Source organism: Neopsephotus bourkii, unplaced genomic scaffold, assembly GCF_033783945.1.
Source record: "Neopsephotus bourkii isolate Nb327-2 ecotype Australia unplaced genomic scaffold, CSIRO-AGI_Nbou_v1 NB_333, whole genome shotgun sequence".
Taxonomy (NCBI): Eukaryota; Metazoa; Chordata; class Aves; order Psittaciformes; family Psittacidae; genus Neopsephotus; species Neopsephotus bourkii.
The window spans coordinates 421,668-445,643 of NW_026900839.1; the positions used below are offsets into that span (position 1 = coordinate 421,668).

Consider the following 23,976-nt stretch of genomic DNA (forward strand, 5'->3'; position numbering starts at 1 on the left):
CTTCCTACCACAGTATGTATCTGTCTCTCTCTCGCTCTCTCTCTCTCAATCTCTCCCCCCCCCCCTTTCCTCCTCCTCCTCCTTCAAAACCTCAAGGTCCTTAGCAATCTTCCCCCTCTAGATTGTACGGAAACACTCAAGCCTTTTGCATTACTGCAGCCTTACAAACCCAACACAAAATATCTAATATACAATTACAGCGTCCCCGAACACATTTAAAATCAATATCCTCCCATAAGGCTGGGGAAACTGAAAGCATGATGTTGCATATGGGCAGGAAGGAAGAGCCTGTTTGTCACTGCAAGCATCAAATTCTCATCTATCAAGGGCTCGTTAAAGATGCAGTATCTTAAGAAGGGGGGGGAAAAACCCCATCTCACAAACAAGCACCGTGTTTGAGGGAGCACACGTTGATGTGCCTGCCAGCCAACACGCAGGCAAAGCTCCTGCCGCTCGCCCCAAGTGTGGTGGGTAAGGAAGGTTACAAACCCCCTCGGGTCCTGTTTATAACAACAGGATTACTGCTGTGCCAGGGGACATGTGAAGCCAAGCAGCTGTCCCTCATCCTCAGGATCACTCCAGTTACTCTGGATTGAGCCAAGCAAGCCCAGGTTGCTGCCTTGGCACTGGATTGAGCAAGGAGCTCCAGAGCACAGCGCTGTGGCTGCCACAGTGCCGAGGGCAGAGCCTGCCAGGCACTTCCTCCATCCAAAGAGCAATGCTGGAAGCCTGCAGAGTTCCAAGTGGCATTTCGAGGTTCTAAAGAGCACAAGATGCCTCCGACTGTATCTTGCCATGACCCTGTTAACAGAACTGATGCTCAGAGACAACCGCGGAAGCTTGAAACCATCCATAACCAAATACAACAGAACACTGGCAACAGGAAAGAAGATGGGAAAGGATGGAGCCAAGCAGTGACAGCACTTCAGTTTTCTCAGCACTTCATATCCCAGGTATTGAGTCAGCTCCTGCCTCAGTTTACCCTTTAAATACCTTCTCCAAAGCCACAGTCCCTATGAGCTTGCCAAGCCAGCATCAAAGCTAGGAAGTACCTGGCCACACAGCACAGACAGAGTCACAAGCTCCCTCCCCTTGGAACGCTTCATCCTTCATGTTGGTTCTCCTGGAAATGCCAGGCTGGTGCTGCAAACCCTCAGTGCTGGAGGCCAGGATCACACACATCCTCCTCAGGAGGGCTCTCATCCGGGATTTGTGGCTTTGAAACAACACAAGTCCCATTGCTCTGCTCGCCCCTCCCAGCCTGGCCAGGAGGCAGCAAAACCCAACCGGGCTTGTTTTGATACCCTTCAGGCAGGAGAGGCTCCATGGAGGAGCTGTGACAGCAGCACCAGCTCCATGTGACAGCAGTCAGAATACGAGCAGTGCAGACTCCCTGGTTTCACAGCTCTGCCAAGGCACCTCATTACCCTCCCATCACTCCTTCTCTCTCGCTATTCCACTCCCACCCCCGTGTGCCCATCTGCCAGCAGACTCGCTCTGACTAGCACCATGCCCTGCTATTCCCAGGCACGGCAGCAGGACAGGCTGCAAGTCCCACCTCGCTCCCAACCGGCTGCACTTGGGCAGGGGAAGACTGAGATCACACAGTACCTCTGAAGCAGCACCATCCCCATCAGAGCTGTGCCCACCCATCTCCAGAACAGCCACTTGCAGCCCCATGAGCAGCCTGCATCCGCACTGTGCCATGGGGAGAGCTCTGGATGCCTTGCAGTTGAGATCTGAACTTTGAGGAGATCCCATGTTAGTGCATTCATCTCCAGGATGACCTGCAGTGTTTTCCTTCCAGCATCTCAGGCCCACGTTGCACCAAAGCACCAGACCCCACACACTGAGTTTGTATTTGGGTCCCCCCCAAGCAGTTTTCATGGCAGTCATCACAGAATGAGCATTTTTCTCTTTTTAATTCCCTTCATTTAAGGCAAAGCCCTGGGATGTGTCAGAGGCTGCCTCTGTCCCCAGCAGTGTGGGCCCTAAATCACCGAGATACACAGTAAGCAAGGAAAAGGGAGTAATTATCACCAACAGCCGGGATGGAGGCACAAAGATCTAACAATCCACCCCAAATTTACTGCAGCAGCAGAGAGCACGAGACTGAGTAACAACCTTCTGAATGCCAGCCCAGCAGTGTGAGGAGTCAGACCCCCCCTTAGCTGCAAAGCAGAGAAGAGCCAGGTTCTATTTTCATTAGTTACTTACTAAACTCACAGATCACAACCTAAATGACAATGTATTCGTATTACAGCACCAATCCTTTCCTCTTTACAACATAAACCATATGCACAGCTTTGGCACATCACACAGTAAACAGATGCCCTTTACAGGACCCTGCTTTCTAAATACATCCCCTTACACCCACGTGCTGTTCATCTAACCATTCTTTGCCCTCACACAAAGAACCAGGAGGGTGGTTGAAGGCATTGGCTTGGGAGCATCCACAGTCCATCTCCCCCTGACTTTGCAGCAGCAGCAAAACCAAATATGTTTTGCAAATGAGCTGGCAGCAGAGCTTCTGGATGCCTTACCACCCTCACAGAGACAGGTTGTGCATTTAGAGTACATTGCCACTCATCGACCACAGAGCCAGCAGATAGCTGTTTGCTCAGCCCATGCACCACCAAAAGGCAACACTCCACCATAGAGAATGGGAGGGATGGCTGGGGGGGTGGCTTGGTTTTTCCTCCTGTTTTGTTCCCCAAATCCCTGCTTTTGCCTCTTTTCTCCTGCCTTCCACAAAGCATTCCAGTTGAAAGGAAGCCAAATAAAGCTGAAAATGAAACACATTATCAGTAGAACTGTAACATTATGAAGCTAAGCCAGGCAATAATGCAAGTAAGGAGTGCTAGAGGAAGCCCCAAGCATACTGATTACTGCCACCAGTGCCACACAACCATCCCGTATCTCCTATGCAGGTCCCCAGATCCTGCATTACATCAAGGCTCCTGCCAGCCCAGTCTAGTACAGGAAGTGATCCACAGATCTTTTTGGAAATAAAGTCAATTATTTTCCCTAAAGAGCAAGAAATCCAAGTGGATTTTTCCCCCTTTTTCATGGAAGAGAAGTCCAGCACTCACCTGCTGCACTTCTAATGGGAAACATGAATAGAGACAGGGCAGGAAAGGTCAGGTGGAGGAGGACAGCACTTCTGGCCCCATATACAAGCATCACCCAATGCCTTTGCAACCATGAAGGATGTAGGTATGGCACCGTAACATGAGCTTCTGCAGAAGCCAGGGCAATGTAGGTTGTTGATCTGATCACAGCCCTCTTTGGGCCTGAGACACAGTGATCAGAGGCCATGGGTGGACACATCACCTGGAGGTAACAGTGCTTTGTACTCCTGCACTGCTGCTAATCCTCAGCCTCCCATCTTCATTATCAGCCTGGAAGATTAGAAGTTACCCCTAGGTTCCCCCAAAGACAAAAGGACTTGATCTCCACTCTTCACAAGGGAACGTGCAGCAGAGATGCACCACGGACACACACACTGCATCAGTGGCAGGGTGAGGACTGAGCCCATGCCCTCGTGACCGCGTTTCACCTGGAGAAGGGAGATGAACAAGCATGAGGTGGTCACAGGATGTTGTTAAATGGGTGGCTGATAGAAGAGGATCCCAATTACAGCTGAGGGACTGCGCCAGGACTTTCTGCACTGAGTTATGCTACAGCACAATAGGAGGAGATCAAGACCTATCTCACGCTCCTTATCCATATCACTGGCTTTGCTATGAAAGCTTCTTGGACCCAGGAGTCTCTGAGTAAACAGAGAACTGAGCCAACTTACACGGGAGATCACCCAGCCAACATCTCATGAGAAGAAAGCCCTTTTTCCACCTTCTTTCACATTATTTTAAGAGGAGAAAAACATCCTCCCTTGCTCTTAACTCCCCCCTTCAGACTTGAAACCCTGGAGATGACAATTCCCACCGACCACTCTGAAACGTCTTGGCAGCATCCCTGTTTATTCATCTCTTCCCTTTCCCTTGGCACACACAGGCCACCACCAGAGGAGCTGCTCTGCTCAGACAAGCCCTGCTGCTCTGTCTGGTCCTGTGCCGAGTGTGACAGGTTTGTGGGGACCCTGGAGGCTTCCATCCCCACGATGGCCTTGCGTCTTTGTGAGAGGCTGCACCGGCTTGCTGGGTCTCAGCAGGCCCAGAGCTGCTCTCACAAAGGGGCCACGCAGGAGGCAGCGTGGAATCTGGCTGCACATCGGCCTCATCCCTTGCCAGCAGGAATCAATGGAACAAAGGGAGAGTGAAGCACAAGGTCATGGGAATAACGGGCCATAATTTAACTGAGGGCAACGGGAATGGGAAACAAAAATAATCATTGGGGAAGCTGGGGGAAGGGAAGCAATGGGCTTGGGGGACTTGGGATGCTAGAACAATACAAGGGCATGGCAGCTCATGGGGCAGGGTTAGTTCTAGCAAGGAAGGGGGAAAATACAGCTGGATCACTGCAAAGGAGACACTGAATGAGCTGCAAAATAAAGGTAGCATCTTCCTCCCAGCAGGTCAGCTTAATGGCTTTAGGGCCATGGCAGGCAGCAGACTTCCAACCTTAGCTATTGCACTGGGTTATCTCGTTGCTCCTTTGCATCACATCTGTATCTGTTTGTTGGTTGTCATTTAGACTGCAAGCTCTCCAGAGCAGGAAGCATCCTTTTGCTAGCTGCTGTACCAGTCATAAGAGTCCAAACAGTACAAACAGCAGAGCCAACTGGGCCCTCCTGCCATGGGTCTGAACCTAGCCTAGACCAAGGTATCTGCTAATGTTCCCAAAGCATCACACTTCAAGCTCACTAACCCCTTCCTAAACATGAGTTAATTGTGTATGAAAGCTGTGAAAGCACACAGTCAGACAGTAGTTGAGTAGGATTCCCAATGTACAACACATCAACCATCCTTCCTCAGGCATGAGAAGCTGCCTGCATCCCCTTTCTCAGCTCGCCCCACCAGGCCATCTGCCTTTCCTCCTACCATGCAAACAGTATCCTGCTACTTCCCACCTCCTTGTGCTCACTCAGGTTGCCCAGCTGGAGCTAAGCACCTACAAGGAGTGTCCAATATCTCACCCAAGGAGTGAAACAGAGGGAGATGGAGGCCACGCTGGAGCCATCCTCCTGTTTATCACGAGGAGGTTTATTAGAGATGGTGCACCTCGTCTCACCAGATCCATTTTTACAGCATGCACCAAGCCACAGAAAGGTGGTAAATATTCATAGTATGAAAAACCACTCATGGAGAGGATACAGTGCAGATGAGAGAGCTCTGAATTCATTTGATATGCTGCAGGGAGGATTTTTAGCAATTGCAGACTTGTGAACCCCCACTCGCTTCCAGAAGACATTTAAAGACTGAGGCTGGGAGGGTGGGTTGAAGTCCATGCCTTTTGGAGGCTCACTCTGTGGCTCTAGAAAGCAGCATGTTCTAGTGGGTAAGACAGGAGAAGGATGAAGCCTTAAGCATGGTTCCAAGTAAGATCAGACTTTAAAAGGACCACAAACCTCTGAGGCAAAGGTCATTTGGCCTCAATTTATACAGTTGTGATATAAAGCTATGAGAACTGGCATCATTCCTCTGACACAGACACCTCCTTCAGTCCTGGCAATGCTACACAACACCCCATCATGCCAAAAGGTGGGTACCGCAATGTGGGACAGCACCCATGTTTCCTTTTGGGCTTCTAGGTGCTGCATCTTCTGTGTGTGGCTTGTGCCAGCATCCTGGTATTCCCTCCACCACCAGCACAGCAGCTCCACCTCCTCTGGCTGCTCCTGCAGAGCTCCTGCCATCTCTTTAGGGAAGTGAATGCTGAAGACAAGTGCTTTCCAGCAGAGCTGCTGGTGGTGCCGTACCCTCAGCACCATTTCAATGGCCGATTACACTCCTTCAGCCCCTGAAAAACACCAGCGCTCCTCCAGCCCGTGACAGCTTTGACAGCCAGACTCCTTAATTCCTTTTTCTTATTCCCTTAATCTGTCATCTTTATCAGGCTGGGGAAGTGCCAGGCAGCATGCAGGAGCCCCGGCCCCGATCAATCTCCACATTACAGCTGACAGAATGGTGCTAATAACTTATTGATCTAATGTTTGCCAAGCCCCACTGGGGCTGAAAGGCTGCCATTGATTGGCTTGAGGGAAGGAGCCTCTCAGCTGAGAGCAGAGTGGAAAGCCTTCAAATTGTCTTCTTCCCGAGGAGCTTGGAGATGGAGGGAGGGTGGGGAAGGGAAATAAAGGCAGGAAGAGGAATGGAAAGCAAGAAGGGTGCGTATGTGAGATGGGGATTAAGAATGCTAAAAAAGAAGGGAGAGAAAAGGGTCTGAGGACCAAAGAGATGCAAGGAAAAGAATGGGAAAAGGGAGAAGAGGAGGAATTGGGAACAAAAAGGCTGTGCAGAGCTGAAAAATTAATGAAATAGGGAGGTGACCCTCTTCTTGCTCACAGCAAATCATTAATGAAGTCCTCCCTACCCCCAGCCCTCCATCCTAGGACAAACCCTCCCAAGGCTGCTCATGGCTGATGGAAAGCAGGCGGCACTGCCTGCTTCCCTGACCAGTTCTGAACCACAGGCTGGCAGCTGGGGAGAGGGCATCACAGGACAGATCCCAGCTTCGTTTATGAGCCCAGTGATACACAAGCCAGCCATCTCCTCAGCTGGCACTGAATGGGCTAAGAACCAGAGCACGTCATCAGATGTGCTTAGCAGAGGGAAAGGGGAAACCTGGGCTTACCTGTATATGCAGAGGTAGCAGGAGAGTAAAAGCCCCAAGCCAATACATGGCCTTTTACAGTAATTGCAGTAATGGTTATCATCTGCTTTCCCTTTTACCCAAATGAGCCCAGTCTGCCCAAGGGTACACACTGGAGCAGTGCTGTAAGCAGGGACTGAGCGGACAGGGCTTCAAGAACAGGCAGTCATGGTCACACACTGCCCTGAGGCTCTAAAGGCACAGCACTCATTGGGGTCAGGTCTGGCTTTCTGGGGGGACCTCTCTCAAGTCTATCGATCCAAAAGGCTGGGTCAATGTTTCCATATGTCTCCTCTAACACAGCTCTCCCAACACACAGCCCTGCATCCCCTTCTCTTCAGTGGGACATCTCCATCACTTCCACCTCACAAAGCTGTGAGCCACAGGCACGCTGCTGATGGCTTGATAAAAGGAGCAGAGCAACAATGTGCCAGGGATAGCACCCTCAATTCCCTGTGGGCTTCTAGGTGCTGAATCTTCTGTGCGTGGCTTGTGCCAGCATCCTGCTATTCCCTCTAACACCTCCTTCTGGATGCTCCTACAAATCTCCCAGTATCTCTCTGGAAAACACCTGCTACCTGGGCATCTAATCACAACACAGCTATAGGGAGATGTTATATGGACAGTGTTACCTTGCTGTGCAGCAACAGCAGAAGGTTAAACTTTGCAGAACTAAACCCAAAGCATCCAAACCTGATGACACTGAGACACACGCACGCACTGGAGCAAGAACAGGGTCAAAAGCCTGGCTCTGAAGCATCTGCTTGCCCCGTGGCAGGGTCAGGGGCAGTGACTCACTCTGTGCCTCCTCTCCCTGTGCTTCTACCCACAGCAGCAAGCAGGAGTGGACAAGTCAGGTGCCACGTTACGATCTGCCCGGGGTTTCTATATATAACATCAGTGAGATGTCACCGCACCAGTGATTTGTCTTCAGCTCTTTACTGGCTGCTGCGAGGCACCTGGGAAAGGAGGTGGGAGCAGGGGGTGGGGAAGAGGTTATTTTTGGAAGCAGGAGAAGCTTGCTCCTCCCAGAGCTGCAAGGGAAGGAGGAAACAGTCAGCGCTCACTGCGGTTTCAAAGCCGCAACACGAACTGGCCATGAGCTTGGTGGCCGATTCAACTGCCAGTGAGTGATTATGGGCTCCTGGTCAGCCTGCCCTGCAAGGCACAGAGGAGACCAAGCTGTCACAGTGAGCCTGGTCCCAAAAGGGAGGGAGCTGCATCCTGAAATACATCCCTGACCTTCCCAAAGGTGCTTGCAGAGCCGTCCTACAAGCACCCTCCTGCCAGAAGCAGGCTTCAAATCCCTGCCAAGAGCAAGGCTTACTGACCTCCAACAACAGGGCACTAAACTGCCTTGGCTCCTTCTCCTTCTGCAGTGATAAAGCCAAGGATAAAACCTTAACACTCACACCAGCAAGATCCCATGCACTAACCTACGCTGCAAGCACAGTTGCAGGGCACAGTAAAAGGAAATGCTTCCATGTTGGGCTTTCCCATTTTTCCTTCACCTCCCAAGGTCTCCATTTGTATTACAACAGGATGCTGGTTACCTCCCAGTAAAGAACTGAAAATGAACCTAAAACAGAGCATGAAGAAAGGACAGTCCTCCAGATCCAAGACAAGAGAATGAATGGCACTGACAGAACCCAGACCCTCATGTTGGCTGCGTGAACAAGCGTCCTTCATGGTTAAACACCTAAACCAAGGTGCCTGGGTTTGCAACTCCTGGATGCCCATTTGGAGCTGATTTTCTGCTCAATTTAAGGCAGCAGTTCAGTAAAGGCTTCTGCTTAATTTTTTGTTGCTCTTTGGCTTAGTTAAATGAGAACGTGTCTGCATCCCAGCTCATTACCACACGCTCAGCAGACAGCCACTCGCCGTGGTTCTGTCTCTAACCATTAGCTGTAACATCCCTGATCCCAGTTCTTTTTCACTCCCAATATTAACTCCTCCACAGCAGATGAAAGCTCCAGGTCTCCACAAAGCCATTGGGAAACCCTCTGTGGTGGGCACACACACTTCAGGGATAGGCCCAAAGAAAGACAACTGCTTTGATCAGCCCCGGATCCACGTGTGAGAGGTACAAGTGCTGCCTTGTCAATGCAAATTCCAAACAGATCTGATTTATGTGGATCTGTTTACAGTTCACTCCTGAAATTTCTCCTTTGTTTAGACAACAGAGCATCAAGTGGGAAGGTGAGACAGGAGTGTTAATACAGAACAAATAACCTCACAGAGAGAAAGGAGAGATCGCTCTTCCATGATGTTTTGGGGACATGTAGATGAACACTGCTTTTCAGCACCCCAAAAGCAACACGTAATGCACAGCCTCCAAGGGACACAGATGTCCTGTTCTCCCCATCAGATGGGATTTCCATGGGAATCAGGTTAACATGCAACTGTTCTGGTCACCGAGGAAACCAAGGCCAAGGCTCTCAGGGTTTGTCACCTCCATCGCACTGAGCAGCAACCCCTAGGAAAAGCCCAGGCTCTCTGGGAGCTCTGCAACAGTGGAAAGCTGGCCTTGTGCTGCTTCCCACACCCCAGCAAAGAAGCCTCTAATCACTGGGGAAGTGGTCTCTAATCCACATCCATTAAATGCAGAACCATAGCAAACCACTTGCAGTTCGGAGCAGGACATGATGTTCTGCCATGTCCCCAGTAAGCGCCCTCTCTCAGACAATATGCAGACATCAAAGCAACTCCCTCTAACCACTAGGGACAGAAGGAAGAGAGGGAAGATCTACCCACCTTCCTCTAGCATCAGTGAGCCTGATTCCTCCACTTCTATCCATGCAAATAGTCCTACTGCAACTGGAAAGTCATGAAATGTGGCACTGCAGAACAGAGGGTATTTGAGGAGAGAAAGAGGAGAAATTAACAGGATTTTTGCAGGAGAGAAATGATTTAGAGCCTTGGGAGCAGGACTCTATTGCAAAATGCTTGTTCAGATCCTACAGCAGCGTGCAAAGCACACACACACCAGGGAGGAGACACCCCTATTTGCTCCATGAGCCCTGCAAAGCCTCCTCCGTCCTCCCCCATCCCATGCAGCCAAACTGGATAGAGGAGATTGGCCTTGTTTACAGACACACCATGAGCTGCTTAGAGGGGTTCTAAATCCCTGTTTGATGTGCAAACCAGTAGCTTAGCTCCTGTGCCTTTGTCAAGCAGCCCTGGCTCTGCTCATCCCTGTGTGTGTGCCTCTCAGTTCAGATTAAAAGCTCCTTGTGCCATCATCCTCTCTCAAGGTAAGCCCCTCTGGTAGTGCCCACGCTGGACCCTGTCTGCTGCCTCTCCTTTAGCTGATCCATTGGGAAAGGGCTTTTACATCCTCATTAGGCTCATCACCTCCCAGTGTGTGCTCCCCCAGAGGCACTGAAGCATACTTGCTCTACCTCTGCAGATGTTATTAAGCTGCTTACCGAATCTCACCACTGCAGGCTGCCTCTCTACGTTCCTAAGGAACTACAGACCCCATTAAACGCACTTTTCCTTCTCTTCCTCCATTTGGCATAGTATATCCCCATTGTGACTGCAATTTAATTAGCACCAAGGAAAGCATTTGCCAGTGTTTTCCACTGCAGGACACCACCTGCAGAGAAGGATGCAGCAGAAAACCCAGCCTGCAGTCAAGAGAGGAGACATCACTCACCTTTCCTACACAAACTGGCCTGGGAGCAATGAGCATCACCAAAGCTTATTCTTCCAGGTAGGGTCTACATATTCCATGCCCATGGCAGGGGGCTGGAACTAGATGATCTTTAAGGTCCCTTCCAAGCCAAACCACACTGTATGTTCCGCAGTGCTGCAGATGGCCAGCACTTAGGTGAAGCAGTTCCCCTCTCTTCCCTACAAAGGGACTATCTGAGGGCAAGAACCAACCTTACCTCTCAGCAGCTGGATTAGCCTGCCCCAGGTTTAATGAATACATATAGTCCAAACACTGGCTGGAGCAGTAGGAGGAGATTAAACCCAGCAGCTGGATATAAGCCCAGTGCAGACACAACCTAGACTTCAAATGAGGAGCTAGATAGCACTTTGATCAATGGAGAGCAACAGAGATGTCAGACAGGCGAGCACCCTTCTTTACCCAACATCCTCTAACACAAGAACTTAGTGCTCTTTCAATCTGTGCTGGAAACAACCAACTCTTACACATTTGAGATTTGCACAAGCATTTGGTGACCCAGGGACTATAGAAACCAGTGCTCTTTATTTTGCAAGCCCAAGCACCTCCACTCCCAGTCACAGAGAGGCAGAAAAAGCAGGAATGTACTATTCTGAGGACATGATGCCATCAACAGTCAACCCAGAGAAGATACAACAGTGTGAGACGGTGCAGATGGATAAAATCCTAAACCAAGGAGATGGGTTTCTTTAGTCAGTTCAGAATTCAGAGTTACACAGGGCAGCTCTTCCCAAATCCCACCTCCCCCGGGACCTAAGGAAACCTGTGAGCCTCAGTGCTAATTGTAATAAATCTGTAGTGCCACTGAGCAGACACAATACACTCGAGTTTGCTCCATGATTAAGAGATCTCTGTAATACCCCCAGGTCCCCAGTGTGCCCCGAGCAGCAAGATGCTGCTAACATGCATCAAACAGAAGAATATCTCAATCATCACCAGGGCTGACGGTGGCTCCGAAGCTGATCAATAGGGCAATTAGATTTTATCAGCGCACACCTCTCGGCCACCACCTTCTGCTGTCACTGCAGAAGCCTCGGTTCAGGGCTGCCAAGTCCAGGTCTCACTGAGAAGCATCAGCTGAGGCAGAGTTCTGCCTTATTTCGGTAGATTTTTGCTGTTGGTTTTCTGTATTTCCTTTAAAGGTGCGGTATCAGGGGTACTTCAAGCAGGAGTTAAGCTGCCAGCTATTCTTATCAAGGTGTCTTGCTTCACTACCTCACTCCAAACCCCTTGCAGGCTCAATCTCTACATTTTAGAGAAACCCTCAACACTAACTCTTAAAATTAGTTCTATCCTCCTCTCCTTCTACCCCTGCCAGTAGAAAGAAACAGAACCAAGACATAAACCCAGCCATCAGCATCAGCTACGAATCCCAGCACATTCTGCTTCTGTTCCCTTGACTCGCATGTTTGAGAGGTGGTGACACAGGTACCAGCTCAGCACACCTCTGAAGTTAGAGTTGGCAGGTTCTGCATAGACTTTGCCCAATGAGGCTTCCCTTGATCAACAGACATGTAAAGTGAGCCAGCTCCAGATGGGGGGGGAAATCAGGGTTAAAGTGCCCTTGTAGAGATGCAACGATGCCCCCTCTCCCTTTAGATACCCAATGCCCTCATCATCCCCATACCTGCTCTTCTGCTGACCAATTCCTGTTAGACACACCAATCTGTTTTCTATTTCTCACCATTTCCTATGGTTAAGAAACTAACCAGGGAATCTCAAATAATACTAAGAAAGAAGAATGAAGACTTCTGCATCTGCTCTTTTCTACTGCTGAACACTGGTGTGAATGAGAAGCACCCTTCACACTGCTGGAATGGATCTCAGAGAACTTCAGCAACACTGGTCAAGCCCAGCAGTTTCTCTGTAAGCAAACAACATTGTAAGAACCATTTTAACAGAGAGGGTCAGCTGAGATAGACTCCAGCAAGATCATACAGGAAAACCTACCTCTGGCCAGCTGGGCTCTTAGAGCTGTGTAGGCAAAGGGGCTGTGGAGGCTGGTTAATGAAGAGAACACAGAGATTCAGCTGTGACATACCCCAAATCCCCCAGTTCAGCACAACACGAATACGGGACTGAACACTTGACCACTAAAGCAGTCACCTCAGCACAAACTCCAGCAGGCAGGAGGAACCCCTCTGGAAAGGGGTCAGGCCTCACACAAAAGGCAAACCAGGTACCTGTCAGGTTACTGAATATCCTCCAAAGTCATTTCGAGAGCCTGTTAGATGTCGTGTTCCCTTCAGATCCAGGGTTTAGTTACACAGCCAGCAGAATGACTTACAAGAAAATATGATACCCACAAACATACATAAAGCTACATACAGAAAAGATTTCCAGGAAAGGCCTACATAAGCATACACAGAGAAAGCCAACCCTGATTTGGAAGGACAGGCACCACTCAATAGCATAATTCCCAGTTTTTCCCCAACTTTCATTTATAATCATAAATAATCCTCTAGTTTATTACCACTGCCTCACTTGTTGCCTGATTCATATCTATCGCCAAAGCATCCTCGCCCATAGCTCCTGCACTGACATCCATAGAGGCACAGTGCAGAACCCAAGAGCAGCATTTCTGGTTTCACCACATTAAGTTGCAAGCAGATGAGCCTCCCCACAAAGCCAGGTAGAGCAATAAAACCAAACAATCCTGCTCACAAAGGAGCTGGCAGGCACAGAGGCAGCACGGGGAACCTCTGATTAATGAAATTACAAATCAAGCCATGCTCTCTGCAAGGCCTTTCTGCTTCACTTGACACCAACCCTGGGGACATTTCACTTCTTCGCTGGCGCAAAGCTCCTTTGCCAGGGGTTGAACACAGAGCCCTGGATTTGAGAACAACACAGGGCTGAGATCTCAAAAGGACTTTAATATTGCCATGAAATCCTTTCAGTGTTCATCTTCAGCCAGAATATTAAGAAGCCTTCGCACAGCTCACTCCAAAGTGTAACACAAACAGGCACAGACAAAACAACTGCTGCAATAACGAAGAAAGGAAAGAGAGAAAGAGAGGAGGGAAGGCAACAAACCCGAGGCAGCAGGACCTGCTCCAGCTGCTTACCTGCTGCTCCTAAGCCAACATCGATGCTGTTTCTCTTGAATTCACAGCGGCTCTGGGTCTCTGGCATAACGAGCTGACGGCTCTGATGCAGGTTGGAGATGATAGTGGAAAGGTCGTTATCGCGGCTGCAACAGAGCAGAAAAGCACCAAGTTAAGGCAATCCTATTTGCCACCACATAATTGATTTCTGTGTGTATGAGCATATGTGTGCGCGCACGCAAGAGCCTTTTGTCTGCCTCTGGCAGAGCTGTATTTCACTCAAGGTTCTCCCCCTCCTACCCATCAGGTTCCTAAGTAACCTCCTCTCATTTTGGGGAGTGGAGACTTAAGTGCAAAGCACTTCCCAAACAGCACTCTCATTTCCCATCAAGGGCTCTGCAGCTGCCAGAGCTCCTGATTTCACTTTTGCCAGATATAACTTGCGTGGGCCAGAACTTACATCTCAGATGGAAAAACTCAAAGTGTAGGAACTGGCACATCTATTCCAGAATTAATAGGAAACTTGAACTGAAAGAACTGATAGTTTTCTATCAGTTGCCACCCTTTTTAGTCTTAAAAACAAAGTCAGTTTTTTCCATTCCATCACTGCTGGAGCACAAGAATACTTTAGCTACTTGAAGGCTAGTTCTTTGAAGAGAAAAACCCACCACGAAGCTGGACAGCAGCACTGCTCATAGCTGAGGGGACACAGTTATCTACAAAGCTAATTTCCAGCTCTTCAACAGATCCTGGAATAATGCTCCCTTCTGTCCAGGAAAAGAGAATGCATTAGAGCAGTTCAGCATCATGCTGTCCTTGCATCCAATTGCTGCTGAGTTGGCTAGTTTTGTCTTTTACCCCTTCCTATGGAGAAGGAGAAAGCAAAAAGCCATTCCCTGTAGCAAGTACTGCAGTTCACCTGGCAAATGCTTTTGCTTGGAAGCTGCTATCCACTTGTGCAATATTGTTGACTAAATGATACACAAACACTGAAGAACAAGCTAAAACATATAAGTGACGCTCAATGGAAATGCTGGAACGGCTCCCTTTTGTATGTTAAATCACTCATCCTTTTAGCACAAGGTGCTGGCTCCAAGCTGAACGTGGCTATTTTAATCCCTCCCCTCTTCCTCAATGGAAGCTGACAGCCAGGAGAACCAGAGACACCGGGAACAGAATCACACAGATCAGCAACAGTGCCCTCCCTCCCACAGCTCCTTCCCAACCTCTACTCACATGCCAAGAGCACCCACTCTGTGCTGCTGTGACACGCAGCACATGACACCAGCTCCCTGGTGCAGAGGAGAGGGTCCTCACCTGGGCCCGGCAGGACAGCACGGAGGGTGCGTTCATTATCTGCAGAATCACCTAGCTATGATCTTCCTTTAAATATCCCCCCTTCTCCCCCCCCTTACCTCCTCCCCAGCAGGGCTATCAGCACTAGCAACAGGAGCAGATCTGCTCAGATGCTCCAGCCAGCGCAGCCCTAGCGCAGAAGCAGGGGCTAATCTGTCGTCTAGCTCCCTGCTAATCAGATAAGTTTATGACAGAAAGTCTTTAGACAGAGGTACTTTCAGCGGGTGTCTGGCTCCAGATTTTCACAAGATGCAGCAGACAAAAACAGACTCTCTGTTCCCCCCCACCCCCAGGCTCAGCCAGCAGATAGGATGCTGGGCTCCCAAAGCCTTTGAGCACCCATTGCATCTTCCTCCGCTAAACCAGTTCAGATTCCTCCTTATGCAAGCAGAAGGCTAATTACTTAAGCAAGCCCACAGGTGAGTGGGAAGCCCATTTCTCCTGTGCCAAGCAGTTTTGGGTCTTATCTTCTTTTAGCTGCCACCTTTAAGATGCATTATGCAAATATTTGGGTGTCTTAAGTCATTTATGGGATTAATGTGAAGTGATTATCAGTTCTTTTTAATCATGCCAATCAATAACTGGATGTCAGGGACAGAGGACAAATGCAGATAAACGCTGCCATCAGCACAACGCTGGGGAAAGGGCGGAGGAGAGGAGCCAGAAGTGCAGAGGGAGAGAGGCAGGGAGTAGGAAGAGAAAAATGGGATAATTGCCTCTTTGCATTTGCAGAGCATCTTGCATCCCAATCCGAGCCCAAAGCACCTCTGATACATCAACACGGCAAGAGAGCCATCAGAAGGAACTGTTTTATCCTCTCCTTCTGGAAAGGACCATTGGAAAAGACCATAGCAACTCCTTCACATGACCTGATTGTCCAAACACTGTGATCTATCCACTGAAAACTAAACCCAGGAGATCTGCGTGGATGAAAACATGACCACATCCCAGAAGTAGTATCTTTCTTTCCCAACAATCTTCTGTTTTTAGGAGACTTTCCACGGCTTTAAAACCAAATCATCATGGTATGCAAAGGTGTGATAGCAAGTCCTAACTCCACACGCAAGCAGACAGCACAGGGCTGACAGGTATACCCTACAGGCTCCAACTAAGCCTCCCCACACTATTAGGCAGGAAAAACATGACTTTGCTGGAATACCTTTGCAGAAAGCAAACTGAGCACCAAGGTGACATTGAGAGGAAAGGGGAGAAAAGACCAGAGATAAGGCAAACAGGCTGAGACAGCTTTTAACACATCAGACTGGCCCCAGGAGCTGTTCCTTCTCCCTTAGTGCACAGGAGGTTGGAAGCAGAGGCTGCCTTTTTGTTCTGGGCTTGTTCTACAAGTGGCACAACAGCAGGTAGCTTATAGCTGGGGCTCAGCCTTAGCATGGGGAAAGAGACTGAACAGCACCCAGAGCTCCTTATGAAAAGCTGAGATGCCTTTCTGCACAGGTGAAGACTTTTAAGCATGTTTTAACACCCTGTAGGCCAAGCCCAAGCAGATACAGCTCCATTCAGCTGCAATCAGCCTCCCTCATCAGCTCGTGCAATCAGCACTGCATGGACTCTAATGAGGGACACACCTGTGTAAGGCTCTGCTTTGACCACAAAGGACTTTCCACCACCATGTTGGATCGGCAGAATAAAACATCAGTTTTGGTGCTGCAGGTGAGAACTCTGCCCCCTCCCCATTCCCTGTGGAATGTAGGAAACAAGAACTGGTACCAGAGACCCTCCTGAACCTCCATAAAGCAAAGTCATAGAATCATTGAAAGGTTTGGGTTGGAAGGGATCTTAAAGCTCATCCAGCTCCAACCCCTGCCACGGGCAGGGACACCTTCCACTAGAGCAGCTTGCTCCAAACCCCATTCAACTTGGCCTTGAGCACTGCCAGGGATGGGGCATTACTTATTTAGTTCAACAAGCTGCTTTCCATCCCGGTGCCATTTAATAAAGGCAGTCAAGTTTGGGGTCTAGCTGAGACTTGGTCCTTCAGGCACTCCACCAATGACTCAGTGCTTTAGCCAGGAAAAAGGGCTCTGCCCAAGTACCAGCAGTTCTCAGGAATTACCTGCTTTGGCACACTCACTGTCTTACACTGCAGCTGCCCTCCCAGCCCTGCAATCACACTGTCTCCTGCTGCCTGGCCCTGGAAGAGTACAACACACACACAGCACTACACAGACCAGGGGAAAGCCATAAACGACCTCAGCCAAATCCCAATCCCAGCCCTACAACCCAAACCATCCACCTCAGCCCTGCCTCATCCAAGAGCCATAAAACCCCCAGGAAACAGCCTATTTCTTCACAAAACCCAGCCAGTTTGAATTCAACCCACACATACCTGGTTCCAAAGGCAAACTGCACTGCACAATGGGCTCCCCTCTACAGCACAGCCCCGTGACCCAGCTAACCCCTGCAATTATGTGCAACAAGGAACACCTGTGGTCCATTAGTGCCCACAGCTGGGCAGGGGGCTCCTCTTGCTGCCAGATGCCCATGTTTTAGCTCCTCCATCCATGTTCCAATTCCATTTAACTGGTCCCCAATTCCTTCATCCCATTCCTTGTTTTTCACTCTAAACTGTTGGCTGCAGACCTTGTGCAGATGAGGCCCAGCACAGCACCCACCACAGCCACCCTGCAGACACTGGGTCTTGATGCACAGAGCCAAGCATTGCAAAACAGAACCCAAATGAGTGCCACAGCATGGAAACAAGACCCTCTCCCTCAGCACAGGTTACTCTCTGCCTTCAACTTGCTTTAATGGTTGTACTTGATGCTCTTAAAAGTCTTCTCGAATCTAGCTCATTCTATGAGTCTACGATAACCAGAGGTGTCCCTGCCCATGGCAAGGGGTTGGAACTGGATGAGCTTTAAGGTCCCTTCAAACCCAAACCATTCCATGATGATTCTGTAACACAGGACAGTGTTCTCAAATGACAGCAAGTCTCTTGGGGAAAAGGCTATCTGTTGCTCTTGGTTTACACATCACCTAACTTGCTCACAGCATTCCCGTCATATGCAGAACAGGCAGTCAATTCATGGGCTCAGGGCTGCAGCAGGCAGAGACAATGCAGGATTGAAGACCCTTCCTTCAAAGGGAGTAACACAAGAAAGGAATATCCAGCTTCCAGCACCTCAGGACAAGATCCTGAACACACCATTTGTGGTTACCAGCATACACGTAGTAATCACAGCATCATCAGTGTTGGATCATCCAATCCAACCCCCTGCCAAGGCAGGGCTACCCAGAGCAGGCTGCACAGGAACATGCTCATGGCAGGTTGGGGAAGCCTCCAGAGAGAGACTCCACAAACCCCCCTGTGTAGCCTTGTTCCAGTGTTCTGACACCCTCAAAGGTATAAAATTCTTCCTCATGTTGAGGTGACACTTCTTGTGCTTTAGTTTATGGCCACTGCTCCTCATCCTGTCCCTGGGCACCAATGGAAAGAGGCTGGCACCATCCTCCCTGCACCTGCCTTTGAGCTATTGATGTGCATTGATGAGATCCCCTCTCAGCCTTCCCTTCTCTGGACTAACCAGGCCCAGCTCCTGCAGTGTCTCCTCAGAAGAGATGCTCCAGTCCCATGATCATCCTTGTGGTCCTAGCTCCCTACGCTCACTGGAAGGGAAACTGAAGTGGCTGTGAGAGCATCCCCTCCAAAGTCCCCATCAGCTCTTCCACGGCCCCAGTGGGAAGGAGCCCTGGGTCCTTCCCGTGTAGAGGATTCCATCAGTGTGCTGAAGGCAGCAATTCCACCCCAGAGCTCACTCCCAGCCCTGGCTGGGCAGTCCTGCTCCGCTTTTGTCTTGTCCCTGAGCCGCGGCTGGGTGCCTGCTAATGCAGGTGCTGCCCATCCACGCACTGACACATGCACACACAATCAGATTAAAGGTCTGATCCCTTCCAGTAGCAGAATATTATATCTTAAAAACCGGATTAGAGAAGGGGGCTTGAGCAAGATACACATCTCCTGAAAGGTCAAGGAGGAGACAAACAGCCTTCTGCAGGGCTGCGGGTTGCTATGGCAATGGGCCTTTCGCATGGGGTTTGGTAATTCCTGGTTTGGGGACCCTCAGTAACACAGCTATGGTCCCAAAGTGTGCTGAGGCAAGGCCTGCTCTTGCAGTGAAATGAAGGACTTACAGCCATGTGGCTGGTTGGCCACATCCAGCTTTGCCTTCACACTGGGAAGTGACTCGGTGCTGTGGACAGTCTCCCAAGAGCTGTCTTCTCATAGGTGGCTCAGGATGATGGAAGCTCACCACAAGACCTTTGTTGGATAGTTCTGCTCCTGTGGTGGGCAAGGTTCGAGGGAAGAACTGGCTGCACTGCAAAGTTTTTGAGCCTGAACGTTAAATCCAGTACACATCCATGCTACAATCCTCGCTGTCCTATATCCGAACACACTCAGTAAACTCCACTTAGAGCTGATGCGCTGTTGCTCATTCTCTGTTTGAATCCAGTCTCCTGCTTTTGGGACGCTGTATTTAGCAGCTCTGAAGAGGAGTAAAACTGAGGCTCTTGTGTGGCAAAGAAGTGTGTGGTGTTTGCTGATGAAGCAGTGAGATCCCATCTGCACAAAGCCGTCCCTCCTACTAAGAATAAGGGAAACGTAGGAGCCACCCCACTCCTCAGCTTAAGCGTGCACTTCCCTGCAGGCCAACTCCACAGCTTAAGAGAGCAGCTGCCTGTGGCACAGACCTTATCATGAACCTTCACAGGGAGCAAAGCTGACCATGTAATGTGTCAGTGCCTGTTTATTACTGTGCTCCTTATAGCACTGGAGAAGTACCCATCCCACCACACATGCCGTGTATCTATCCTGCCTCTCCCTTGCCCATTTGTATCCACTGACAATAACATCCCAGGCTTCTGCAAGCTGCTTTCCACCCTACTGGATTCCCGTTCCACCACTAGGCTCTGCCTTGCTGCCAAAAGCAACAGTTGGAGAAGTGGCTGGATAGTATTATGGCCTGGGCAACTTTCAAATCCTAATGAAGAGAGGGCACACAAGCAACACATCCATTTCCCAGGAGTGCAGGAAAGCTGTGATAAGGGGTTGGCCTAAGCCACAGGCAACTGACAGCTCTCTAGTGCACAACTCAGGCCGTGCATGCAGCAAGCAGCAAGCACAAAGCTTTAAAGGCCAAGTCCAAATGGCTCCTCTACCTGGCTGTAATATGAAATGAAAGCTGCTCTGTGACAGAACAGCCACCTAACCTTGGGCTCTGCTGAACCCACTGCTTAACCTGCTACCCTGGCAACAGAACCACAGGGGAGTCCAGCACAGGAGGAATATCCTACTGGTTCCATGCCAGGTCTGGAGAACAACAGCAAAAGCCTTTCTCATCCTAAAACCTCACACCAAAACCCGATGAACACTGTGAAAGTAGTCTTGACATCATGGGTAACTGTGCTGCTCAGACACAGATCAGACTTGATAGGCTAACATTCCCAATCACATCCCAATGCTCTGATTGGATAGATTGGATATAAGGAGGAAATTCTTTCCTGTAAGGGTGGTGAGGCACTGGAATGGGTTGCCCAGGGAGGTTGTGAATGCTCCATCCCTGGCAGTGTTCAAGCCCAGGTTGGATGAGGCCTTGGGTGCCATGGTTTAGTGTGAGGTGTCCCTGCCCATGGCAGGGGGTTGGAACTGGATGATTTTAAGGTTCTTTCCAATCCAATATTCTATGATTCTATGATATAAGAAGCTTGTCCTGTGAAGCAGCAATGAGATGTACTAATAACTAATGGCTGCAAAAAAGAGGTTGCTAATGTTCTCCATGGATGCTTTGATTGCTGTACTGTCTATGCTTAATGGAACTAACTGGCCCTCTGTTTCCCCCCATGCTGGTTGTCCTGATGAGACACTGTAATGGCAGTATAATGGTCCACCAGTGGTCATTTGATAGCTGTGTTGCTTACACAAGAGGCACTCAAGAGCAGAGACAGCCTCATCAACTGGTGGAAACATCACCCAGACAAAAATCCATTGCCTCACCTGCAGGAGAGCAGCTAAACCAGCAGTGCTGTCATTCCTGGCACACACTGCACAAGCAACGTCACTGAGTGCAGCGAATGAGCCCCAGCCTGTGCCCAGGGAAGGAGAAGTCTATCATAAGGACTGCCACTGAACCATCAGATTTGCTAAGTGTGGCCATCCCTTGGGATGAATAAATGAATTGGGAGCAAGCCCTCTCAGGGAGGCCGTGGTAACCAGACACACAGCAATCTTGCATGACTGACTTCTGGAACAAGCATCTCTTTTGGGGCCACATCTGTACCATCAGCCTCCAACTCAGTGTTTGAAGCCAGCAGGTACTGCTCCACGACCCCTTCTGGTCCTGTCTTGTCCCCTGGTCCTCCTGCTGACCAGGACGTAGCCCTTTACTCCACTCACCTCAGCCTCAAATGCTCCCAGCACACTCGTCCTTTACATCTGAAAGCCACCTTCCCAGCCTTGCTCTGCTGCCAGCACCTTCAGCACGCTGACACTTACACAGGGGATGAGACAAATGGGACAAGACACCTCAGTCTCTTGGCTCCTTGAGGATAAGCAAAGAGAGAAATGCCTGGGCTGCCTCTGCAGGGTACCTGCATGGGGACAGACCACCCTTGAGATCCCCTGGCTGTTAACCCAAGCTGGATTCACACCGGGAGCAATGCCTTTTAAATGTGTTTCATTTACAGACATTAGCAGCAACTGCATCTTTAACAGGGAGAAGGATGAGGAGGCTAATGGATGGAGACAATTAACCAAAATATAAATCAGTGTCAGGGTCTCTGCATCCCGAGGAGGCAGCCAGGCGCCCGCAGGCTCTGGCGATTCCAACGCGCTGCTCAAAGTGACTGCAAAGAGTAATTGCAAAGAGGAGGAGGGAGATGTGAAGGAGAAAATTGGGTCCAAATTTAAATGGTTTTTGAGAGTGGCTGCCTCCCTGCTTGCTGCAGCATTCCACAAAATGAGAAGAGAGGCACAGTAACTTCACTGCAGATGCCATGCCCCATCCTTCTCACAGGGTGAGCCAGAATGAGTCCCGTGTGTGCCTTTTAGAGTGTCCATCCTGCTGGCAGACAGGGTTTTGGCTCTGCCTCTGCTCTGAGCTGCAAGATCACATCCTGTAACCTCTCAGTGCTCGCCATCAGCACTGAAAAGTGCAGGTCACTGCAGAGGAGGTGTTTCACCTGCAGAGCAGCACCACTCAGCAGCACCCAGGAGAGGCTGCTCCAGGATACTGAGCACAAAACTCAAGCTCTTACTTTTCTGCTCCCGTTTCCTGCCCAGACTTCACTGGTGTACCAGTTAAACCACCCTGTGCTGCTGTTCTCCACACACATGGGGATGCAGAGGAAAACTGGGCAAGGGGGAAGCATTGGATGCCGAGAGGCAACCTGGTACTTCAGCAATCCGGATGTATCTGAGATAAAAAAAGAGGGAGTGAGAGTCTCAGCAGACACAAAACTGTACAGATCCAGAACTGCAAGACAGTTACCTGAGGAAATGGTGTAATCTAGCACTGACAGACTGGGGAAGTCTTTTCCTAATGCTTCAACCAAATCCAACTAGGAAAACCATTCCAAAGTGTGTGTCTTTGAAGGGATGTGAAACAGAAGAGTGATGCCAGGTTTGGAAGAGAAAAGAGACTCAGGAAATAGCATAGGAAGAAATAAAACTGAAAAATACCTCCTTTTAAATGTGTTTCACCAGCCCTCCATCCCCTCGATGAGCACGCAGTAAGTGCAGGGGTTATATTAAATTTTACTGATCAATACACTTGCCATAAACCTGTCCTGACCCTCTGCCCCTCCCTACAATAAAGCAAAACAAATCCAATATGCAAGAGGAGAGATGTCAAGGCTTGCAGGGGGAAAGATGCAAGGACATCGATTGAGCCAGGGAAGTGGTGATCAGCACCAATGTGTGCCCATGTACCTCCATACAGACCCTCTTCTATCACCCCAAGGACACCCATGGGGTTTCTTTTCCTTCCTCACTGCCTGGCCAGACACAAGTATGGTTCAAGAGTATATTCCAATGGTCCCCTTGGCTCTGGATTCACAGGCTCTGTTCTCTCTGCAGTGACTTCCTTCTATATGCCATATGCACCCCTTCCAGCCAGGTCAAGTCCTAGGGAATGACAGACACTCTGCAGCTCCAATAGGTGACAACAGTCCAGAGCCTGCAGAAACACAAGTGATTTCTGTTGACCTCCTCTTCCCTCTCCTCCACATGTTGCTGGTGGTCTCAATGATCTTAAAGGTCTTTTCTAACCTAAATGATCTCATGGTTTAGCAACCAGCAGGCAGCGTGTGTTGCTCAGGGCTATCCAAACTGGAGCCTATGCCCAGGGACAGGACAAGCATGTAAATCAGTGACTGTGGGAAGGGAATAATGAGCTTTTTATGGAAGCCATTAAAAGGACAACCCAGATTGGCCTATAAATACTGTTGCATCATTACAGCTCTGAGAAACAACCTTACATCACAGCACACGTGCGGCATGTCAGGACTGGTGTAAAATAACCACTCAAAGGCTATTTCTTTGCATTCTTTTAATCCCAAACCAAAACTAATAACCCATTTCCAAAGAAACTTCCTGATTCCAGGCCAGCCCTTGATAAAAATCCACCTTCTGTTTCCCTGTTATGAGCTGCTAAATCTGGGGCTCATTAAAAGGCCCTGGGAAGATGGACATGACCTGGAGATTGCTGGCCATCGTGCTGCCGCAAGAGAAATACCTGACTGCAGCTCCCACATCAAATGCCACCAATATCACTCCTTTTCCCTTAACCTGCAATGTCCAGCCTCTGTGGGCCATTTAATCACAGATCCATTGATTTTTAAGCCCCAGAAGGGACTGTTATATCTACCTCACCTGACCTCCTGAACAGGAGCTGTCAGAGCATCACCCCATCGCACTCCCAGTTAATAGTGGCAGCTCGGAGTGAAAGAGATGTGTGACCTTGTCTCTGCCCACCCTCCATCTCAGAACCCTGACCACACCGAATCTGTGCTCTGGGAGTAAAATAACCTGTTCCAAGAGCTGATGAATCCTCTCAGCTTCTTCTTTATGAGCATGGAGACCTCCCTGTCCAG

General features: G+C 49.6%; 1 protein-coding gene across 6 annotated transcripts in view; it reads right to left on the reverse strand.

Moving 5' to 3' along the window:
* Positions 1 to 23,976, reverse strand: part of SAMD11 (sterile alpha motif domain containing 11) — a 163,430-nt gene that overhangs the window by 31,740 nt on the left and 107,714 nt on the right. For all 6 annotated transcript variants that reach the window (XM_061347903.1, XM_061347904.1, XM_061347905.1 and 3 more), the window contains one exon: positions 13,534 to 13,658. In XM_061347903.1, the coding sequence (XP_061203887.1) occupies positions 13,534 to 13,658 (125 nt within the window). The remainder of the gene's footprint in view (positions 1 to 13,533; positions 13,659 to 23,976) is intronic.